Raw genomic sequence first — 23,287 nt, forward strand, 5'->3', positions numbered from 1 at the left:
CCACACTCCCTACCCCCCAGGGCGCGCCGGGGTGCCTTGTGGCCACATCATGAGTCTGTTGTTCCTCCTCTAAAGCTTCGGGGGTCTTATGTAAAAAAAACATAAAAAAGTTTCGTTGTGTTTGGAGCTTTGGAGGTATGGATTCTGTGTAAAGACAAAAAAAAAACAATTGACACCGGGCACTAGATTAATCCGTTAGTCCGTAAAAATAATAAAAAGGTGCACCAAAACCATATATAATTTCATCCCTTTTTTTTAAAGATTCGCTCGAAATGGCTCTGTCCGTGGGAATTTGGCGACCGTACATCTACCTCCTTGTTTCAAGATTCAAGGGCTGAGATTAGCACAGACGCAAAGAGAACACGGAACCCTTTGGCGATACGTGTCGAACGCCAACTGGCGCGCTACTCTCTCTCTCTCTCTCTCCATTTAGCTCCTCGTCGTGCCTATCCGCTGCACGGCGTCCGTCTCACTGCCGAGATTCCCTCTTCCCTGTGGGCCTGCAATGTCAGTGAACTGGGTGTAGCCTTGTTGGTACAAGTAGGATCGATTGGCTCGAGGGGGAGCTTGCAGTTCGCACAAGCACCCCCGCCGCCTCCTCCTCCTCCTCCGCCGCCGCCGCCGCCGAGGGGGTTGCTGAGCACAGGCACCGCGATCTCTCACTCACTGGTCGCCTCTAGGGTTCGGCGGTGGGGCTAGCCTTCTCCAGCAAGCGGCGCAAAGGCACCGCGACATCCCGCCTGATCGCCTCTAGGGTTCGAACGCGGCGGGCAGGGGACGGTGCCGCGCCAGCCGCAGCCGTGCAGGACAGCAGCAGGGGCCACGCTGGTCTTTCGGCTCTGAAGCCACATAAGGTGAGGAAGGATCCTGTCTGCCTTCCAAATTTGTTTTTTTTTTTTAGAATCGCTTCCAAATTTGTTGCAACTCATGAGTAGTAGTGGTAGTATTATGGCTCCACCAATCGATGGTCAAATTGCATATCTCCTGAGGAATACTGTACGTGCTAGCTTATCGAGCATGCCGAAATTGGTGCTCAAATTGATGGTCCTCGCTCGTTGTTAGTTTCTTCTTTCTTTTTTTTAGGCAAAAAAGACGCCTTTTATTGATGCCCGGTGTATCAAAGCCCCAAAGGCTCCTCATTGTTGTAACTACTAAGTTAATTATCAGGACGTTTACAATTTCCTTGGCGAGTATCATTACTGGAATATCTGACTGATGACGTATCATCTTACTGGAATATCAATTTCATGATATCCTTGGAGAGCATCATTACTGTGAATATCTGACTGATAACGTAGACCCCCACCCCCACCTTTTATTTTCGTGCATACGTATAGGGTACTTTGAGAGTACCATTTTCTTGAGTGTTAGTTTAATGCCTAAAGTGAAGATGGCTGCAATAAGTGATTAATCACAGCATAAAGTGTGATTGTACTGGATATGTTGCCTTTGTTAATGACTGATAACGACCGAGAATATCTGATATCATGCCTCAACTTACTGGAGTTCAACAAATTCAGCAAACCTTTTTGTTGGTTGGTATTGGTCTTGGTCTTGTACATTTCCGGAGCTTTTTATTTATGTTTTTTCCTCTTATTACTGGATTGTCAATCATTTCTAACTACTTTGCACCTTTCGAAACGTGCATTTATATTCAAGGTGGTATTCAGAAGCAGTCACAATGGTGGGTTTCACAGCAGTAGAGCTCCGAGAAATGATGGACAAGAAGAAGAACATTCGTAACGTGTCTGTTATTGCTCATGTGAACCATGGTATGTTTTCTTCACATAGAATTTCTGGCTAGGTGTTCTACCGCTTGTGTTGATAATATGTGAGCTATTTTCTTCTGCCATAATGTATACAAGTATGCGACATTGTGCAATTTAGTTCCTTTAGGTTATATATGTTTGTCAAGCCATTTTGTTAACTCTTTGTTTTTTCCCTTTTTTATCTGCTTATTAATCCCTGAAATTTCTCAGGATGTATGTGCTGTCTTTCTGATAGTGGCCTCTAACGGTGCAATTCTGATGCTGTGTTTCTAGTTCAATACTCAATAGGTGCACTGATGCAATTTATTTACTCATCACAGGCAAGTCTACCCTTACAGAATCTCTTGTGGCAGCTGCTGGGATTATTACACATGAAGGTGATGTTGAAGTTCCCATGGCTGGTACTCATGCGGATGCAGGAGAGCCTGGTATTTCCATCAGATCCACAGGCACTTCTCTTTTGTATGAGATGAACAATGAGTGGCTCAAGGATTACAGAGGTGAAAGAGACGGGAACAAATACCTGGTCAACCTTATTGATTCACCTGGGCATGTCGATTTTTCTTCGGAAGTCACAACTGCTCTTCGTGTTACTGATGGTGCTGTGTTGGTAATTGATGCTATCGAGGGTGTCTGTGTACAAACTGAAACTGTACTCCGTGAAGCCCTTACTGAGATGGTTAAACCTGTTCTTTGTCTGAACAAGATGGATAAGTTATTCTCCGAGCTTCAAGTTGAAGGCGTGAAACCTGAATTTACAGGTGAAGAAGCCTACCAGATTCTGTCTAATGTCATTGAGAATTCCAATGCCATTATGGCAACATGTGATGCTGACCGCATTGGTAATGTCCAAGTCAACCCTCAGAATGGAACTGTGGCCTTCGCTTCTGGTTTACATGGCTGGGCATTTACTCTTACAGGCTTTGCTAAGAAGTATGCCTTGCAGTTTGGAGTGGATGAAACTAAATTTGCAAAGAGGCTTTGGGGCGATCATTTCTATGACTCTACCACAAAGACATGGACCAGGGAGCACAGTGGCTCCAAAAAATGTAAAAGAGGCTTTGTACATGTATGCTATGATCCAATCAGTAAAGTTATCAAGGCCTGCATGAATGAAAATAAGAGTGGATTGTGGAAACTGTTGCAGAAAGTTGGAGTGAACTTGAGGGATGATGAGAAGGACCTAACAGGCGTGGCTCTTGTGAAGTGTGTTATGCAGACTTGGCTCCCAGCCAGTACTGCTCTGCTTGATATGATGATCTGCCACCTCCCATCTCCGTTACAAGCACAGAAATATCGTGTGGAGAACCTGTATGAGGGCCCCCTTGATGATAAATACGCAGAAGCTATTAAAAAATGTGATCCTGAAGGTCCTCTTATGCTGTACGTTTCCAAGATGGTCCCAGCATCTGATGTGGGCAGATTTTTCGCGTTTGGCCGTGTCTTCTCTGGAAGGATTGCAACTGGCATGAAGGTCCGGGTCATGGGGCCTTCCTATGTCCCCGGCATGGAAACTGATTTGTACGTGGAGTCTGTCCAGCGTACCATTATATGGATGGGAAAGAAGCAATGTGACGTTCCGGATGTTCCTTGTGGTAACACTGTTGGTTTGATTGGTCTGGATGCATGCATAACAAAGAGTGCTACCCTGACAAGCGAGAAGGAGGTTGTTGCACGCCCAATCAGAACGATGAAGCTCTCTGTATGCCCTCTGATGTTTGTTACAGTTAACTGCAAGGTTCCGACCGATGTTTCCAAACTTGTACAAGGTTTGAAGCGTCTGGCGATGTCTGACCCCGTGGTTCTGTGCAGCCAGGTAGAGCCTGGTACCTATACGGTTGCTGGAGTGGGAGAACTTCATCTGGAAATTTGCTTGAAAGATCTACAGGAAAACTTTATGGATGGTGTTGAAGTTGCTGTTTCCAGTCCGCCTGTTGTTTCCTTCCGTGAGACTGTCCGCAAGTCTTGTGATCCTGTTGAGAAAAAGTTCAGAAACAATCAAATCCGATACAGCTTGTCTTTGGTAGCCCGCCCCTTGGATGAAGAAGTAGTCGAGGCTATTGAGGATGGTCGCTTGGGTCCACGTACTGACCATGCGGTACGATCTGAGATCCTTGCTAAGCATGGTTGGGATAAGGATCTTGGCGATAAGATTTGGTGCTTTGGTCCTGATGTTGTTGGCCCCAATGTGATTGTTAATAGGTGCAAAGTAATACAGAATCTGGAGTTAGCGAAGAAAGTTATCGTGGCTGGCTTCAAGGTGGTGGCAAAAGAAGGCGCATTGGCAAAAGAAAGGATGCATGGCATATGCTTTGAGGTTCATAATGTTAATATACGTGTTGATGAAGCTTCGAGAGGTACAACTGCTCAGCTCGAAGAGATGGTTAAGGCAACGCTTATTGAGTCTCAGCTCGCCGCCAAGCCGAGGCTTCTCGAACCCACCTACACTGTGGCGATCCAGTGCCCTAAGAGTGCCCTCAGCACTATCTATGGAATTCTCCACCAGAGGAATGGTTCTGTGTATGAGGAGTTTGTGAGAGAAGGCACGATGCTACACATCCTGAAGGCTTACGTTCCAGTTTATGATTCCTTTGGCCTCTGCAAGGCAATCAGTGCTGCAACATCTAAGCTAGTCACCCTGCAGTGTATTTTTGGATATTGGAGCGACATGTGCTCTGATCCTTTCCAGGCAAATGCGCCAGCTGGGCAAATGGTCTTGGATATCCGCAAGAGGAAGAAGATGGGCAGGCCCTCTTTCCAGAAGTAGCTCTGGCTTTCCTTGCTTCAGTGTATGTTGTTGTTATCTGACATCTTCCGAGGTATGTTATCTACTAATTGATGTTGAATTACTTAATATTGCTTCTGGATATGGTATTAATACTTTTGATATGATACTCGTGGTTCTTTGATGCCGTAATGTATGCTGAGGTTTAGCAACATGCTGAAATTTGTATCTTCAGGTCAAGCGGGCACAATTTTCTTGTAGATATGCCTGCCTAGCTTAGATTTTGTGCTGCAAGTAAACACATAATCCTAGTTAGCTTTGTCGCAGAATTTGTTTGGGAGACATATCTCCTGATTTGGTGGCGACTTCAAGGGATTTTGCAGGTTCTTTATGCAAAGCAGGGGAATCAATAGCCAGATCTGTTTTTTTCTTTCTCTTGTTTGGACTTCATACTCTGTTAGGAACTTTGATTGTTTTTGTTGCACTGAACCAAATAGAGAAATGCATATAGTTTTGTCCTGATTTAGCTTCAGATAATGTCAGAAAAGCAAATTGGTCTTGTTCTACCGCAGATGTTCCATTTATCATGATTAGACATTTGATTGATGAAATGGTGTTGATGCCACAATGCTCGCATGCCTTGTGTTTTCCCTGCCCAAGCATGCAATCCCTTGAGATAAAGCATGACTGATAGTTCCAGTCACAGATGTGCACTAGCAAACTGTTTAGTGTTACTGCTCGAAGCCAGCTTTGCTGGTAGAGCAAGGCAGCTCGGTTGGTTAGTGAGGCCGGCAGCTTTCTGTTGTTCATCTAGTACTAGAGGTCACTGTGAAAAACAGTGTCCAGCCTGCTGTGCTGGCAGGAGCATAATAACATCGCTGCCAGAAAGTGCAGGGCTATTCTGTTATTCACTGTGATATATGTATGTATCTCTGTGTGTGTGCACTTTCTTCAGTGCTGTTCTCACTGCAATTATGTTTTGTGGTGCAACTGCAGTTATGTTTTGTGGTGCATTGCAGCTCATCTATAGTACTGTGTGTGATATGATGTCGTGTCTGATTCGATTCTGTGGTTTCCCCCTTGCAGTGCGCTCTTCGTCTTGCTAGTATGCAGTCCTGGGGTTCGCTTCACTTGATCGATCGTCGACGACATCTATCACCCCTGAAGGGAGGGGCTGCTGCTCCCCGTAGCTAGGTAGGTCTAATGGAACCGACTTTCACACTGAGCTGTTAAGAAGGCACTTAATTGGTGCCAATGTACGTCGCGCATTTGCTCTACAAGTGCTGTAGAGGATTTCACATGCTGGTCAAGTGGTTATGGTCTGCATCTCCTGATCGAGTTCTGTAGTTTTGCTGAATATTGGTTCCGATTTTGCGCAGACATTCCACTGCCATGTAGTAGTACTGATCTCAGTGGATGGTGTCTGTACTGTAGTGATCGGTCGGCAAAAAGACCTAGTAAGTTTTTTTCTGAGGAACAGGAATGTCTTAACATCTTCGATCTCGGAGATGCACTTGAAGATGTGTACGTGTCTTGCTTTTTCTGGTCACCGCCTGCTGTTTTTTTCACACTCAGGTTTTCTCTCTTCTCAAAATTGGACAGAAAACCTTTTCTTTTCATCGAGTTTTGATTGTTCACCACGCTACTACACGTGGTAAACGGGAGAAAACTTTATACTAAAATGTTTGACTGCAGCCCACAGATATTGGAATAGTTGTTGTTTGTTTTCATAAAATTTAGATCACAGCCATTCAATTGATTTCAAGCAGAATTCATGTGATTTTATTTACACACATTTTTAGAGAGAAGAAAAACACCCTCCAAAAAAGGACCTAGCTTCTATAAAAGCTTGATATGTCTACCCAGGAAACTGGTTCAAAAGAGTATTGTAGCAATGGGGCGGCTATTTCGCGCAGCTAGGCTGGGCTGGTCAATTTGGACCAGTTTTTATTTCTTTTTTTTTTCATTTTTAGCCCTTTCTCTTTTTGGCAACTTTTGAACAAATGTGTGTCTAACACTCTAACTTGCACAGAAATGCAGACCTGGCCTTTGGGATTTCAACTTTTTTTTGTAAATTAAAACTTGATGTTTTGGCAAATCAATCTTTTAAAAGTTTCAACTTTTGGAAAGTTGCGGAAAAATGAGGGTTGAAATCTTGCATTTTCTGAAACTTGAGAGATCCAAAAATTTCAGAATGTAACCTCTCGAAAACCTTTGCAAACTGCCGACATATTGAACTTCCAAAATTTGAAATTTCATAATTCGTGAACATTTCGTAAGATAGAACCACATGGGGAAAATATGAGAGAAATAAAAACCACATGCGTAATAGTATAGAAGAGGTGGGAGAGTAGAACAGAGGAACCCTGTGCGTGGGCCCCGTAACATGCGCTACATCGAATACTAGCAAATTACTCCATGACGAGATTAACGGCACGAACTTAAACAAAATCACAGTCCATTTCCAGCCGTGTCGCAACCTCTTATTGGCGCTTGTTCGTGAAAGCCTGTCCAAGACTTGAAACACGTGCGTTTCAACATAATTTCCCACAAACGTTCCAACAATTATTATTTTTATTCTATTATTTTTGCGGAGGAACGTTCCAACAATAATTATACATTTCACACCATTAGGTTTTCAGGAAAAAAAAAGGAATTCGTATGGTTTCAGAACTGATCCAATAGAAAGAATTCGGTTTTTTTTCGTCATTGTGCAGCCGTGGCAGAACAGCTGACAAGAAGAGCCTCGACGTCGTGGGAGGGACCTGACCTGGGCGACGGGGAGGGAAAAAACGAGGTGTGGGAGGAGAGGAGCGGCCACTCGCGGCACCGTCGACGCAGCCTCGTAAGCAATTTCAGTGTTGACCCCGCCACGTCAGCAGACCATGCATGCATGTGCACACACGCAAACCCCACCTCGCGCTCGTGATAAGCGGACAATGTAGGATTTGTTTCCGCAAAAAAGAAAAGAGTAACCATCATCATGGCTCGGCTCTACACCCTTGGATTTTTGTTTCTTCGAAATTACTCACATGGAGTTTTTTTTTCCGAATAAATTCTTGTATTACTCCAAAAGCTCAAAGTTTACAATCAAGTTCAAAAATATCTAAAGCGCCAGGGAGGCCTGATCCAAGCCAAACAAAAGTTTACAATCAAGTTCAAAAATATCTAAAGCGCCGGGGGGGGGGGGGGGGGGGGGCTGATCCAAGCCAAACAACAGTGCGGCTTTCAGATCTCCCAAAATTTTCCATAAATTCGCCATGGCTAATCATCATCGTATGCCGGGCACATGATTTCTCTTATTGGGATTTGGGACGATCCGCGGAAGAGGGACATTGTACAACTCTTAGCAAAAGAAAAACCAGTGAAAATGGGGCGGGGTTCCTCAATAATAATAATAATAATAATAATAATAATAATAATAATAATAATAATAATAATAAGAAGAAGAAGAAGAAGAAGAATAAGAAAAGAGTATTGTAGGACGCCACAATATAAGGGACTGGCTAGGCGTTAGGTGACCGAAAATTCAATTTGGGTCAGTCGATTTGTTACAAGTCATCGGATGCAAGATGGATGGTTAGATCGACTTCTTCAACTCCAACCCAACCTCATGTTCATCTTCTTCCCGAAAAACTGCCCCACATACCTAGGGCAGGCCTACACCGCTCGCGGCCGGCGGTGCTTCCGTGCTTGCCTCGCCACCCCCTCCCCTCAACTGCCTCCCACCACCGTGCCGCCACCGCCCCAGGTGCAAGCTTTGCGGACCAAGGAGCTAGACAAATCGCGGTATGGCCCTCTTGTCGAGGAGATCAAAAACTTTCCATCTCGCTGGAAGAATTCAGGGTGTGTTGGGCTGGACGCTTCGTGAACATAGCGGCGCATAATCTAGCCAGGGTGGGCTTCCTAAATAAATTGCGTAAGACTTGGTTTTGCGTTTTCTCCTGACTGTATTCATGATGTTATTGCTGCAGAGGCCGCTATGGACTAGTTACTAAAAGGCAACAAATATTTTTCTCAAAAAACAAACCCCAGTGACACCAGTTTTTTTTTCTACGAACCTGCAGCACGCACCACACCCTTAAGATAGATAATGGTATTGCGGTCTCATCGCGGTGCCATCCACTCACCATTCAACGTGCTGCGAGATGCGTGCTTAGCTCCTACGTGTCTTGCTTTTTTGCACACCCCTGTTTTTTTTTCATTCTAATTTTCTCTCTCCACCTTCACAAGTTGGACAAAACCTTTTCTTTGCATCAAGTTTTGATTGCTCATCATGCTATGACACGTGGTAAACGGGAGAAAACGTATACTAAAATGTTTGACTGCATCCCACAAATATTCGAATAGTTCTTGTTTATTTTCATAAAATTTAGGTCACAGATATCCAAATGATTTCAAGCAGAATTCATGAGATTTTAAGCACATTTTTAAAGAGAAGAAATCACGTTCCATAAAAGGACCCGGGTTTTATAAAAGCTTGATATGTCTACCCGGGAAACCGGTTCACAAGAGTGTGGTAGCAATGGGGGGCGGCTATTTCGCGTGGCTAGGCTTGGCTGGTCAATTCGGACCAGTTTTAATTTTGTTTTTCATTTTTAGCACTTTCCCTTTTGGCAATTTTTGAACAAATGTGTCTAACTTTCAGAAAAATGCAGAGCCAGGCTTTGGGATTTCAACCTTTTTGGGGAAATTTAAACTTGAAGTTTTGGGGAATCAATCTTTTAAAAAGTTTCAACTTGTTGGACAAATGTGTCTAACTTTCAAAAAAATGAGGGTTGAAAACTTTGAAATCTGGGAAACCTCCATTTTTTAAACTTCAGGAATAAAATAAATAAATAAATCACAATGTAACCTTTGGAAGACTTTTACAGACTGCCAGCACCCTGAACTTGCAGAATTTGAAATTTCATAATTTGTGAACCTTTTAACAGGGAAAATTTCGAGAGAAATAAAAACCGCATGTGTGCGTGAGAGAGTAAAACAGGGGAGGGGAGGGGAGGGGAACCCCGTGGCGTGGGACACGAAAACAAAATTGCAGTCTATTTCTAGCCGTGTCGCAACCTTTTGCGCTTGTTTGCTAAGAGCAACTCTAGCAGACCCCGCGAAAATTCGACCCGCAAAACGCCGGAAAAATGGGCCGAGCCCGCATACTCGCCGGAATTTTCCTTGACGACGACGCAGGCGAGGCCAACATACATGTCCTTCTTCTTGGACTCCGGTGGGCCGAGTACAAGGCCGTAGTGCATCCCTGCAGGAGCCGGCAAAATCCACTGTCGGCGTCGCGCGTGCGCCGTGTCGTCAACGCCGCAGTGTAGGCAAGCTGTAGCTTATATGAGTTGGGGACGAAGGAGTAACTGGACACAAAGAGGGAAGCCGCCTGGAAGTGGTGGTGGTGGTGGCAGGAGGCAACGGCGACGACAAATAGGACATTTGGAAGCTGCCGTCCGGCCAGATTGAAGAAAGTGACCAGCTTTGGAAAGGCCACCTACTCACGGGTAGAAGAATACGTAGAAAATACAAGTATTTTTTTCTGGAGGAGAGGGAATAGTCGCAGGCGAATCGGTCTCCAAACAAGGATCTATGTACGCTGGTTTCAGGCTTTCCTTAACCCAAACAAAGTTTTCCTTGAATCGATTATGCACAGAAAAATAAGGAATACCCGTTTAGCAAAAAATCAGCTTAAAACTTGTTTTCCTAAAACCCAGGGCTAATATTCACTATCCAAACAACCACTATATGTAAGATGGATTTCTTCCCGCAAAAAAAAGGATATGAGGTTTCGAATGTACTCCCTCTATATCAAAATAGTTGTCGCTGGAGTAGCTGAAGTTCAGCTACTCCAGCGACAACTATTTCGGTACAGAGGGAGTAAGTACTACCCAACACCATGCATGGGCACGGCTGCCTCTACACTACACCCCCTTGGAATCTCTTCTTCAAAACTACACCAATGGAGTTTGGGGCAGTTTCGCCGTGGCTAATCATCCTTCCTGTGTCGGCACATGATTTCTCTCCTTGGACGATCCGCGGAAGAGGAACATTGTAGTTGTAGGACGCACAATAAAATTAAAGGGACTGGCTAGGCGTCAGGTGACCCGAAATTCAATATGGGTCGGTTAACTCGTTACGAGTCATCGGACGCAAGATGGATGGTAGATCAACTTCTTCAACTATCTTGTTCATCTTCTCCTCGGAAAACCGCCTCACGTACCACCGGCCTCCGCCGCCTGCGGCCGGGGGCCCTCCCGTGCTCGCCTCGCCGGCCCCCCTCCCCTCAATTGCCTCCCACCGCCCCAGGCCATCCCTCTAACCCCGATGGCACTATTTTCTTTCCGGCGAACCTGCACCACCCACCACGCCCTTAAGATAGATAATGGGATCGCCTTCCACCCTAACATAGATACCAGGGGCGCCTGCCACCCTAAGATAGACCCAGAGGCTCACTACTAGGAAAACAGTCTTTAACGACGGTAAATGTGGTCGCTGAAAGTCGGATTGTGGTCGTTAAAGGTCAATAACGACCACAATCTGTAGTAGGCTCCCTCGTTAAAAGTATAACGACCACATACCTTTTGCGGTCGTTATTCTTATAACGACGAGAGGGTGTGTCGTCGTCAATCCCAAGGCAATAACAACCACAATTATGGTATTAACAACCACTTTTGCTATCGCTAATAATATTATCATGGTGACCAAAGTATGCTAATAATACTATCATGGGGACCAAAGTATCATTGCCGACCACTCTCTTCACCACTTCGATATACTTCAAAACCATTTATATTTAGTATAACTTTTCGTTCAATGATTGCTTTACACAACATCCAACATTTGAATTTTAACATCCATAATAATATAGAAACAAAATAATCTGAATTGAAAGGATCATAGCCTCTTTATTAATAGAAATACAAAAATTCTGACATACAATTCTTCAATTAAAATGTCATTTAAGACATTTGAGTCAAAAGCATTCCTTATATGACCAATATACTTGCTCATATCTATTTGGAAAACAAGACAACTAGAAAATATAATATTTATCAATCTTCAATCGTGGGACACCATCATTGTTTGAATGGATATCATTCTTCATCGGTGAATACAACACCGTCTGATGCTTCTATATCTTGTTGTGGACCATCAATCCTACAAAATGTTGAGTAGTTTATGAAAGTAAGTCCTTGTAAATAAATTGGCACAAAGTATAAATGCATAGAAAATCAATGTACAAGAACAACTTGATCATGCTGCCTTTCATGAGAACGCAGACATAAGACGCTTAATTTCTGACACTTCTTGCACCATGCCATTGTACTTTTCTACAAGTACTTGTTTGTCTTGCTCGGAAGCTTTTAGTTTAGAAGAAAAAAATAGCCTTACTTAATGCTGGTCCTCAAAAATATCTTGATCTAATTCCAGATTTTCATAAACAGATCCAGTTCCATTGTTGTGCTTACTAGTCTTGGTGGTAGCTGCAAGGCCATGGTTACCCTAGGCTTATTCACATTCAATATTCATCAACTATTAACTCATCTACACCATTTGCAGTGTCTGGAAACATACAACCAATCTGTAGTAGGGTGGATGAAGGAATAAAATATAAAAAATGTCATTTTTCATACCATAAAATTCATCCATATCATCTCCCATGTCACTATCATTGCTGGCATCAACTTCATCATTCATACCTGCAATATACTATGAGTAACTTGAAGACAATAAAGCATAGAAATAATTCCTGGGACAGTACATGCTACCTAGAAACTCACTTTCAGAATCATCTGCATCCCAATTTGTACTAAACAAACCTTGTGTATATGTCGGTGCATATCTCATATCTATGAAAACAAGCAACCACATTATATCATCCAGTAGAAGATAGCTTGAATAATATTTTTATGTTTGACTAGTACCTTTTCTAGCCAACTCGTACTTTTTCCTGATCAGTTCCTCTTCTTGTATATGAGCCTGTGTGTAACCCTTTTTCTACTGAAATCTGCTACTCACTTGATTTCTTTGCTAACTCAATGGGATAACCTATACATAAAGCGTTATTCTAAAGTGTGCACAAAGGCTATACAAAGTATTGTTAAATTAAATGAGTGAATATTTATGTACTGAAAATGAATACTGAATGCTAAATCAAATAAAGTAAGTACAGAACTACTTGTGTCACTGTTTATTAATAAGGTAAAAGAAAAAATATGAAGCAAATTGATTACTACAGATTAAGACTTGCATAAATTCGTGGCATCATATTGTTCTCTTTCTATGCGATGTTGTTGTTGTATTTTGAAGCAAGTCATCTACTCCCTTCGTTCGGAATTACTTGTCACAGAAATGGATGTATCTAGACGTATTTTAGTTATAGATACATCCATTTTTATCCACTTTTGAGACAAGTAATTTGGAACGGAGGGAGTACTGTATTACCATTATCCCCTTCTTCTCAAAGTACAGCCACCCCATTGTTCTGTGTGCAGAGGAGTCTATCTCGACTCTAAACACGATATCTGAATCTATTCATGTCATAGCCAGTAAAACATGTTATCATGTTCGTGCAAGCTAGCTACCTATGGAGTAATAGATAGCTATGTTACCATCTTCATACGGAGATACAGAAATGTACGTGCATATGTGTGTAAATACACACATTATTCTGTCACATTTTGTCTTACCTTCTCTTTGAACCACTGATTGAACTTCTGGTTCCACATGGTGGTAAATTGTTGCAGTGAACATCCATCTTGACTACTGGAGTACTCACTACAATAATATATACAAAGCTTAATTAACATGGTAATGCAAAAATTAGTTGACTATGTAGAAAAATAAGTTAACTGACCAATCAATACAGTACATGAAGACCCCCTGCAACAAAAAAATAGAGGAAGGAGGAATACTGGAATACCAACAAACCTGCAACGGAATCGCGTTGGTGGATGTGCAGACGGCAGCGCGGGCGCACTGGAGTCGAGGGCGATGTACAGACGGCAGCGCGGACGCGCCCGGCCGGGCCAGGGTTGAGGCGACCGGCGAGGTCCAGGCAGCAGCGCGGGTGCACCAGGGTCAAGGCTACCGGCGACGTGAAGACGGCAGTGCGGACGTGCCTCGGCCAGGGTCGAGGCGACCGGCGAGGTGCAGGCTGCAGTGCGAATAGGCGTAGAATAGAAGGAAGATGCGATCCATGGACTATGGAGGTGTCGCAGATTGAGCGGGGTAGGGGAGGCGAGGAGAAAGAGATGCAGAGAGATGGGATCCTAACAGATTATAAATATTTATTGGATGTTATAGAGGGTTATCTGATGGAAATTGCCAGGACTTTGCGCTAAAAATATTTAACTGTCCCGCTCTCTTTTAGACGGGAGGAGAGATAAAGGAGAGGTGAATATTGTTTAACACAAGGAGAGGTGAGTTTGTTAGAGCATTGTACGCGCAAAACAATATCACAACAATAACGACCGCCTACCGGACGCGGCTAATCTGCACCCGAGCTCATATGCTCCCCATGAACAGTAAAATCGAAAAAAATAAAAAAATTCAAAAAATTCCAAATTTTTTTAGAGAAACATTGACAAAAGTTCTGAGTGCCTGCAAAAATTCGTCATGAAATCACATTCCTAGAAGTGCTGGCAAAAAAGACAAAAATAGTACTCTGAAAAAGCTACTTTCAAATGCATTTTGAAGCACTGAATTTGTTTTTTTTGCCACGCCTTACAGGAATGTAATTTCATGATGAATTTTTGCAGGCACTTAGAACTTTTGTCAATGTTTCTCTAAAAAAAATTGGAATTTTTTGAATTTTTTTCGATTTTGTTTCGATTTTACTGTTCATGCGGGAGAATATGAGCTCGGGTGCAGAATGGACTTTTCGCCGCCTACTTAGCAACGGGCAATCTGGTGGTTGTTGAAGGTATTACATAGACTAATCCAATCGTGCGGGAACTCAACTCGGGTGTTTAACGACCAACAGTTTTTTGGGCACTGTCGTTAATGCATGTTTCTGTAGTAGTGGCTTCTCCGGTGAGCTAATGGCTACTCCTTCCTTCCCTCCACCGGCTGCTTCCTTCTAGCAAAAATCGACTAACCCGAATATAATTTACGTGCAACTTATAAGTAACTAAACTGGCACATAAAACACAACATTTGTGAACCATTTTACTGAAAGTCCCAGTAATGGATGGATTTTCATCATATAGTAAAAATTACTCAATTGTTTTCATTTTTACATTTTGCGGAACTTTTGATCTATTCACCAACTGTCACGCCAGGATAAAGAACACGAGACATAACTGAAATTACATCCATGTACATAGATCATATAGTGATGACGACAAACCCTGAAGCGAGTCGAAGGTGTGCCACCGTCATCGCCCCTCCCTCATCGAAGTCGAGCAAAAGTTGTTGTAGTAGACAGTTGCAAAGTCGTCGTGCCAAGGCCCTCCCAAAACTAGCGCACCAAAACAACAATCATCGCGCCGCTGGGACGAGGGTTGGACCAGGAGAACCTCATTCCATCTTCATTCATTTTCTTGATCATGTTTATTTTCCAATTGAAAACCAGAATGTTTGGAGCAAGTTTGATAAAATGTTTGTTCACCTTGTATTCATTCTTTTATCACAAAGGAAATAGCTATATTTCGCAAGAATGCTGCAAACCCCCAAGTATTTCTAAAATTTGCTTGACATTTACACAGATTTCACACTGGTTTTATACACGTTCCTCAGTGAGACATGCGCATTGCACATGTTTCAATATGTTTCATTATTATTTTTTGTTCCATTCATCAACTGTCAAAGCTGTACAAAAAACACAGAAATGTCACATATGTTTCGTACATATTTCTCATCACGACCCAAGTGAAAATCAAAAGCTTCCAATCGTACCTCATATGAAACTGGAATCACCTAAAAGAATGGTTTTGTAAACTTCCATAATTGTTCGAGTCAAGTTTATGCAAAATTTAAATAATTTTTTCAAAAAGTATGTACTCCCTTTGATCCATATTACTCTTGTTGCAACTTTAGTACAACTTTGTATTAAAGTTGTACTGGAACTACTACAAGTTATATGGCTCGCGGGGAGTACACAACATTGGTCTTGGTTAATTAAAAGATATTGTCGGATATATATAAATTCTATGCAGTTTAGAGCTAAAAATGTACTCCCTCCGTTCCAAATTACTTGTCATGGTCCACGACGAGTAATTTGGAACGGAGGGAGTATGTTTTAATTTTTTTTGAGAAAACATACATTATTTTGTCACATACTCCCTCTGTAAACTAATATAAGAGTGTTTAGATTACTAAAATAGTGATCTAAAGAATTTTATATTAGCTTACGGAGGGAGTATGTTTTTAGAATTATTTTTTGAGGGGTACATACGTTTTTAGATGAAATATTTTTTTTTAGAACTGATGAAATGTTTTATTTAATATTCCAAGTGCCGCCCTTCCCTGAGAATAACTTTTTTTTGTCCCGTCATGTAGGCCCAAGTGGCCCAGCGAAGTATAGTAAATGTTGGACGGAACGGGGTCTTAGGGTTCCAACAGCACCGTTCCCACCCCCGTGCGGGCGCCGTCTTCGCCTCCGCCCTACCGTTCTCGTCGCCGGCCGGCAGGCCGCGCCGTGGCTTCTCGTGAAGCCAGGCCCCCGCGCCGGCACGTCGCCGATCCATGGATGCATGTATCCGATCGGTCGATGATCCATGCATGGATCGGCGCCGTGCCGCGCCAACGGGGATCAAATTATGCCAATCGTTAGGACGAAGTCTTCTCGATCGATCGATCGATTGATCTCGCCTGCCCGGCCCAACAGGCAAACCCGACCTTGATCTGCAGGTATATAATATTGTTCTTACAACTAGTTTCATCCACGTTCGGTCCATCGGCAAGCCGATCTATACGCATGTGCTCCTACGTTGCAGCTCTATACAACGGCGGCGACGCGTGCGGCGGTGGCCGTACCAGGTTTACCGGCGGCCTGACGGCGATGGACGGGAGTAACGCTGTTCTTCCGTGTTTCCGATCTCACCCTTTTGATGCAGGAGAGGAGACTTTGGCATCGACCATAGGAAGGATCAATAAACATTCATGTTCTTACTATCCTTTTTTTTAGAAAAAAGGCAGCCCTTCTTTCATTTGATCAGAGAAAAACAAAGTCAGATGAAAAAAAAGGTAAAGGGTCAGATGGAAAAAAGAAGCTAGGGCGGATATCTAATATTTCCCTACATTTGAAATTGATTATGTTTACTATAAATCAATTGTAGTCTTGGCCAAGCTACTTTTACTTTGCAAATTTCTTTTACAACGGCGTGTCGCGCATTGTCCATATTCATGATGCTACGAAAGCATCTTGTTTTTAGTTTCTGTTTTTATCGATAATATTTGGTGCATGTATTGTTGCATGCTCGGGTGTTAATAAACACAACATTGTTCATATTGTTTTCTGGTGCCCTCGGGTGTTAATAAACACTATTTTGTATGCCCAAATATTGAAAAACGCTTCCTGACTTTTTTTCTGCTTTCCATCATATGTTTAAGAAATGCCTTATTATTCGTATGTTTATCGATGGACTCTGTTTGTCACAAGTTGAAGTTCATGGTTTTAGACGCTATATAATTTACATGACGCACAACATGTAAACTTGTTCTTATTTGGCCCTATGAGATATAATTACGGAAAACCTTTAAGGAAATCAAAGTTACCTCACTTTTCAACAAATATTTCCGATTCATGTATTTCTGGTTAACATATGAATTTTTTGTGGCTATCTGCATCAAAGTTAATTATGCATGGACTGCCATTCTTTAGGTGATTTTATGGACTACACATGTTACCTTTATGTTTCATCCGTCTTATATGAGAAAAGCAGTTGCAAGAGTTCCCATACTTACGCACAGCTGCAGCGCTGAACACTAGGATTTGATTCACCCTCCGGAATGTGAAGAAGTTGCACACCTTTTCCAATGGGTAACAAATCTAATTTTTTCCTTATTGCCTTAATTATCATCCATGTCATGGCTCATCCTTACTAGGTTCATCTCGTTCAGATATTGCATCTATACTATGCTAGTGGGTACCTTTAATTATGCCGAAATGTGAAAGCCGATTTTCTATCTGTTGTACCAGTACATTGCCTATGTTGTGTGGTTAAGTTACTACACATTGTTTAGCTTGTTTCTGTCATTTGTCTATTAATTAAATGTAGCTTCTTTAATTTCTTTAATGCTTATGTTCACCCCACGCATTCTTGTGTTATAAAGCGAGAAAGTATCACATGGAAACTAATTTACCATGAAAACTTCCATGGAACAATGTTTTGTAGTGGTGACTGGCAAGCGACAATTGACAGTCTATGCCAGATGAGGTACCCCATGCGGGAGGTTTGAGGGTCCTCGTTGGAGATGCCCATATGTAGGCATTACCATTTGCCTTGTACCCATTTCTAGCTTGGTACCTGTATTTCATAAGTGCCCATTGTTTTTTTGTTGTCTTTTTCTCAGGCCAATTTCACTAAAAAAATTAAACATATACTAGTTCGACGTGTTAAGATTAGTTGAATCCCTTGGTATGGCATTTCCCTTTTTTTACTACTTTAGTTCTGAACTGGTGCCATACATTCTCCTCAGATATCACAAACGTCTTCTACACATATTTCGTCCATATTACGTTTGCATTATATATATAAAGTAGGATAACCCAGTCATGCCTATTATATGGTGCCTCCATCTGTGAAAAACCCCTCTGGCCTTAGGTGCATTTGTGCAGGCTGGATACTGCTTGCCCCACCCTTTGCTCAATGTTTTTTGACAACTTGATATGTTTGCTCATTCTCTACTGCAGTGTAACCAGAGATTCTGAAGATTCATCTCTGAAGACAGTGTTATTTCAGAAACCTCTTGATGTGATTGCATCTGGCCAGGTAATTAGTTACTTGGTGTCAATATTTCTTCATACTCTCTCTAGACTATCTGCTTCCTCTCTATGCCTTGCTTGCCTGCACCGGCAGGTTGTTGGATTTGAGTCATACTAATGTAATTGTTTACCCTTAACCATTTGTTCCCGTCAAATCATATTGTTTAGTAGTTGAATCATTATGTATGTTTGTAAAAAAATCTCGAACTGCTGGAATTCCAGAGATTCGCCCTCCAGCATCATGTGGTGCTCGCCTAACACTGGGCACAATGGTCTACGACACTCCAATGCAGCGTTTGTTTCATACCATATCTATAGCCCATCTTAGATTGTATTGAGTATTGGATTTGTTTTCTGAATATCTTTTCCTATCTTGTTTATTCTCTTTCGGGTTTTCTTGAATCCAAAAAACCAGAGCAACATTTTTCAACGCTCTTTTTCCTACATTGGCATGTGCAAAGCAGGAACGATGTAGTAAGGTTTTAAAAATTCTCCATCAAATAGGAGAGAATACAATGATGCTCGAGTGGTAAATAGAGGTACTGCCACACAGGAAATAGACTTGCGTAAAGTGGACCATTAATTAATTGCATAGCCTATCAATTGATTGTTGTTGTGTGTTTCCATCTGACAGTCAATTAATTTGCAGATAATTTGCACGAGATTGGAACCAAGCTTCCGCTCCCCTCTCGCAAATGGCTACAGAACATGAGCTACCTCCGTGGGCGGTGAGCTCTGATCTCTCATTGCCCCCTTTCTCTCTCTAGGTTACCTTTTAACTAGTCATATAGGGTAACTAGGTTAAGCACTTTGTTGCTGATTGAAAATTTTAGAATTTCATACACTGTATTAAGTTAACATATGACTAGTTTTATTGCAGCCTTAGTACTAAGGCCATACTTCTGAGTATCAATAGCTGTTGGTTTTCAACCCGAATACTTACACCCAACTCATACATTCATTACTTTAGGGTGTGCGAAAGTTGAATATACTTGTCTTATAAATGCACGTGTAGATTTTGACAAATTTTATAATTTGTAGGGTGCCCCAAAATTTGAGTTCCAGCTTTTTAAAAATGCAACTAAAATGGCAAGGTCCTATCATACGTTAGGAGTCAATGTGAGGAGGCTTTTGAGGCAGAAATCTGATGAAGGAGGTGCACAGTATGTTCGGGATTTAAAAATTTCTGAGTCCCTTGGTTTTCAGCATGAAATTCCCGAGTTGCCAATACAACCCAGCTATTTCATTGTTGCAATGCTTCCACCTCCGGATGTAGAAGATGGCACACTTTTGGATAGGGAGGTTGACTTACTATTAGCTGCTGACTCGATGTATCACCTTGGTTTCTCAGCAAAAAGTGTTTGGTATGTTTTTAAAGATGCTATTCTCCCTGGAGTTAGAGAAGGATGTGAAGCTAAATACAACATCGAAAGACTTCCCTTCAAAGGAAGCTACCAAGAGGTTGGGATGGAATTTGAGAATTTGGTTATTGGTTTCCTTGGACAATTAGAGACCTATGAAGTGCTAGTAGACCATAAACGAGCATCTCATAGGCAACTAGTCCAAGTCATGCGCCGCAATTTGGTGACTTTTTCTGAGGCAATGAGATTTGCATTTCTGTTCAAGCTAAATCTCACAACATTTCATCTTGGAAATCTGTGTGCCGTATTGGATGGTCCTGTCAAAAAGAATGAGTTATACCGGAATCTTTCTTATCATTTCAATGATTGGAGCAATTACTCCGAGAAGTGCAGAGAAGGAAGAGAAAAATTTGATGCAGAATGGCAACGATCTGATCCAGAGTTTAGCAAGTACATATTATCAGGAATTCCCACGTTTGATGCTCTGTTGAATTTTTTGAGTCTGTTGTCAAATAAAAACCACAAGAAAAGTAGGGGAGAGGAGTCTGAAAAGCACATGAAACAATCTTTTGGAAATCTAGAAGATCGCAAGGAGGGTGGTGGGGATGAGGATCCTCCAAGTGATGGTAATAAAGAGAGACGCAAGAAGAAAGACACATCTTCCGCCTGGTTCTTTGAGGCCCCTGTGATGCCATTCCATTGGATTGATAGAGCATCAGACATAGTAAAGGTCAGTTACACTTCTTGCTTGTTGGCACTATACCTCTCCTTGGTCACATCTAGTTGGTCCCGTTGTATTTTGTGTGCCTCATCTTTCAATCTTTTAAACAGGAGTATGCATTTTATGTGCTGAAACAGAGATGGTCCTACGCATGTGTGAAACAACTTATTGAGAGGCTTATTTCTGGTGAGTGGAGTGAATTTTGTACATTTTCCATTGGCAACACTTTAATTTTCCTAACTGTGTATGTTGAGTTTCCACCAGCTGAAGCAATGGAGAATGACTTCATTCCTGATGTTGATTGTCCCAGCGTGGGTTTTCCGCTGGTTTTGACTTACTTCAGCAACGTAAGTAAACTTGCTCCTTGCTGAGAATGAATGCATTCATTGTGCTATCTTTAGTGTCCCAAGGATAATACATTATCAATGGATTGCAGAATATCTTTCGCAGAGAGCCCCTGAAGCTTGATGATGATGGCGGCAAGTTCCAAAGCACTGTCCTGTACATAGACGCTTTTCTTTTGATCATTGTATGTTTTCCTGTTTATCACTAGTGCTGTATTATTGTACTAGTTTTTACCACATCAATGGGACTTAAAATCCATGTTTTTTTAATCAAAGGGGAACCCTGCTCAAACGGATTCTCATATCTTCACTCTTGGGAGTCCCAACAATGATTTTACTGTTAGGCAACTTGCTGAATTGATGACAGAGGTATGGTATTGAAACGGCTGTTTTGAAAGTCTCATTCTTCGAAATTTTGACAAGCTTTTGTCGAGTTTGAGCAGTCTAGACTAAGCTTGGCTCAGCTCAGCTCAGTATTTGATTTTCTTTCACTTGCTCATTTATTAATTTTTCTAGATTGTTTTTTTTTGGCATTTTCCTGGGCTACCCCTTTGAGGTCTGCTGTCATCCTCTTTTAGCTTACACTAATTATCTCTTTTACTATTCAAAACTTTTTAACAGGAAACTGAATTTTTCATGCTTAAAGTAGACGAGTCACCCTACATCTTTGGTCCCAGGGAGGGCGTTCCGCGGGTTTTGGCTTGCTTCAGTGAAGTATGTAAACCTATTCGTTGCTGCTGAGAATGAATACCTTGGTTGTACACTGTTCAGTCTTCTCACAGGATATACGGTGCCACCGGATATTTTCAGAACCTCCTGCGCAGAGAGACCTGGAAGCTTGCTGATGGCGGGAATTCTCAGAGAACTTATGTTTGCATCAAGGAAGCCATTGAAGCTCCTCTTTTGATGATTGTATGCCCTCTCTGTTTTATCTTCGGTTTATTTTTTCTGATGTTCATGGTTACTTGCATCAGTGGGACTGAACTGTCCTGTTTTCTTTTTAATCAAAGGAAACCCTGCTCGAGCCGACGCTCATATCTCCATTGTGTGGAATCCCAACATAGCCACTGCTATGGAATTTACTAAAATGATAACAGACATAACCCACTTTTGACTGCACATCAACTTCTGCTACCTTTGTCTTTTCTGAATCTCTCACTGCATTCATCTGCAGGCACATGGCCATGTCCCAGGAGAGCAACCTTTGATTGCTGTGAGTTCCACACGACTCTATGGTGAAGGATGCGATGACAGGATTCTTGATGTTACTCTAATCATAAAGCAGCTAGTAGGTCACATCTCCACCGTTGGGGGTCCCAGCACATTCACTGCTAGGGAATTTACTGAAATAATGACATATGTATGCCACTTTTCACAGCCCATCAACTATGTCTTCTGCTACATGCGTCTCTTCTGAACCTCTCTCTGTATTCATCTGCAGGTACCTTTGATTGAGGCGAGCGCAGAGCAGTTCTTGGGCAAAGGATATAACGACAGCGACGACAAGAGGATTCCAGGCGTGACCCCGATCAACAAAAAGCAGCTAGGTATATCACTCTGCAAATAGCATGGTCATGTCTGTCTTATGTTATTCTCCCTGGCTAGTAGGGTCTGATATCAAAATGTACCAGGAGAGCCACTGCTGGAGGATCCTTTGATTGAGGCGAGCACAGAACAGTCTTTGGGCGAAGGATACCACGATAGCAACAAGAGGATTCCTGAGGTGACGCTGATCAACAAGCAGCTAGGTATATGTCTGGAAAAAGCGTGGACGTGTGTGGCCTATGTCTATGTGGTTCACCCCAACTAGTGGTACCTAATGTGATAACCAAATGCCTTTTTATCTCTAGGGTGGAACCCAAACGATGCCTCTCCCAAGGAACTGCTGGCGACGGCACTGACGACCTTGCAGCACAAGACCAGGCAGACAAGTTGTCGAAAGGCAGATGTCACAGGCTCCATCGTCGAGTTACACAACATGCCGCGGTCTTGGATTCTGCGGCGACACTGCTGATCATGTAGAGAGCAGTTTTTTGCAAGCCATATAGATAGATAGATACACATACTACATACTCTCATCGCTGAACATGTAAAGTCCTTGCGTAAATGGGCGGAGCTGATGTACATTATTCCACAAAAACCGGGGCCTGTGGGCATCGATGATGCGGGCTGGAAGTATACTACGCACGTTGGTTTGGAGCTGAAGATCTTGAGTTACAAACCTGATTGGTTGATTTGTTGGTTCACTCCCTAGAGCTTATAAAGATGGTACTGTTAACTGTACGTATAGTTCAGAATTTTTCTCTCGTGCTGGAACTATGTTGGTTCTGAATTTTCTGAACTTGCTTCCTCTTTAACCTGCAAGTGAAGAGGCATGCATGCTAAATACACGCTAGCGAAGGTGAAAAGCATTGTAATTAGGATATGCTGTGGTTGATTGTTT

The 23,287-nt window shown here is 42.3% G+C and overlaps 1 protein-coding gene and 1 pseudogene across 1 annotated transcript; both read left to right on the top strand.

Annotated features, from left to right (window-relative positions):
- Positions 1–516: 516 nt before the first annotated feature.
- Positions 517–5,929, top strand: LOC125540023 (elongation factor 2-like). Its single transcript, XM_087544597.1, has 4 exons — positions 517–854; positions 1,660–1,772; positions 2,090–4,588; positions 5,581–5,929. The coding sequence occupies exons 2-3, from the start codon at positions 1,682–1,684 to the stop codon at positions 4,534–4,536; spliced, it is 2,538 nt and encodes an 845-aa protein (XP_087400723.1). The 5' UTR covers positions 517–854; positions 1,660–1,681; the 3' UTR covers positions 4,537–4,588; positions 5,581–5,929.
- A 13,184-nt stretch (positions 5,930–19,113) lies between these two features.
- LOC147988535 (uncharacterized) lies at positions 19,114–22,858 on the top strand (annotated as a pseudogene).
- The last annotated feature ends 429 nt before the right edge of the window (positions 22,859–23,287 follow it).

The sequence above is a fragment of the Triticum urartu genome, chromosome 1A (genome assembly GCF_056163025.1).
Source record: "Triticum urartu cultivar PI428250 chromosome 1A, HENAU_Tu73, whole genome shotgun sequence".
Lineage (NCBI taxonomy): Eukaryota > Viridiplantae > Streptophyta > Magnoliopsida > Poales > Poaceae > Triticum > Triticum urartu.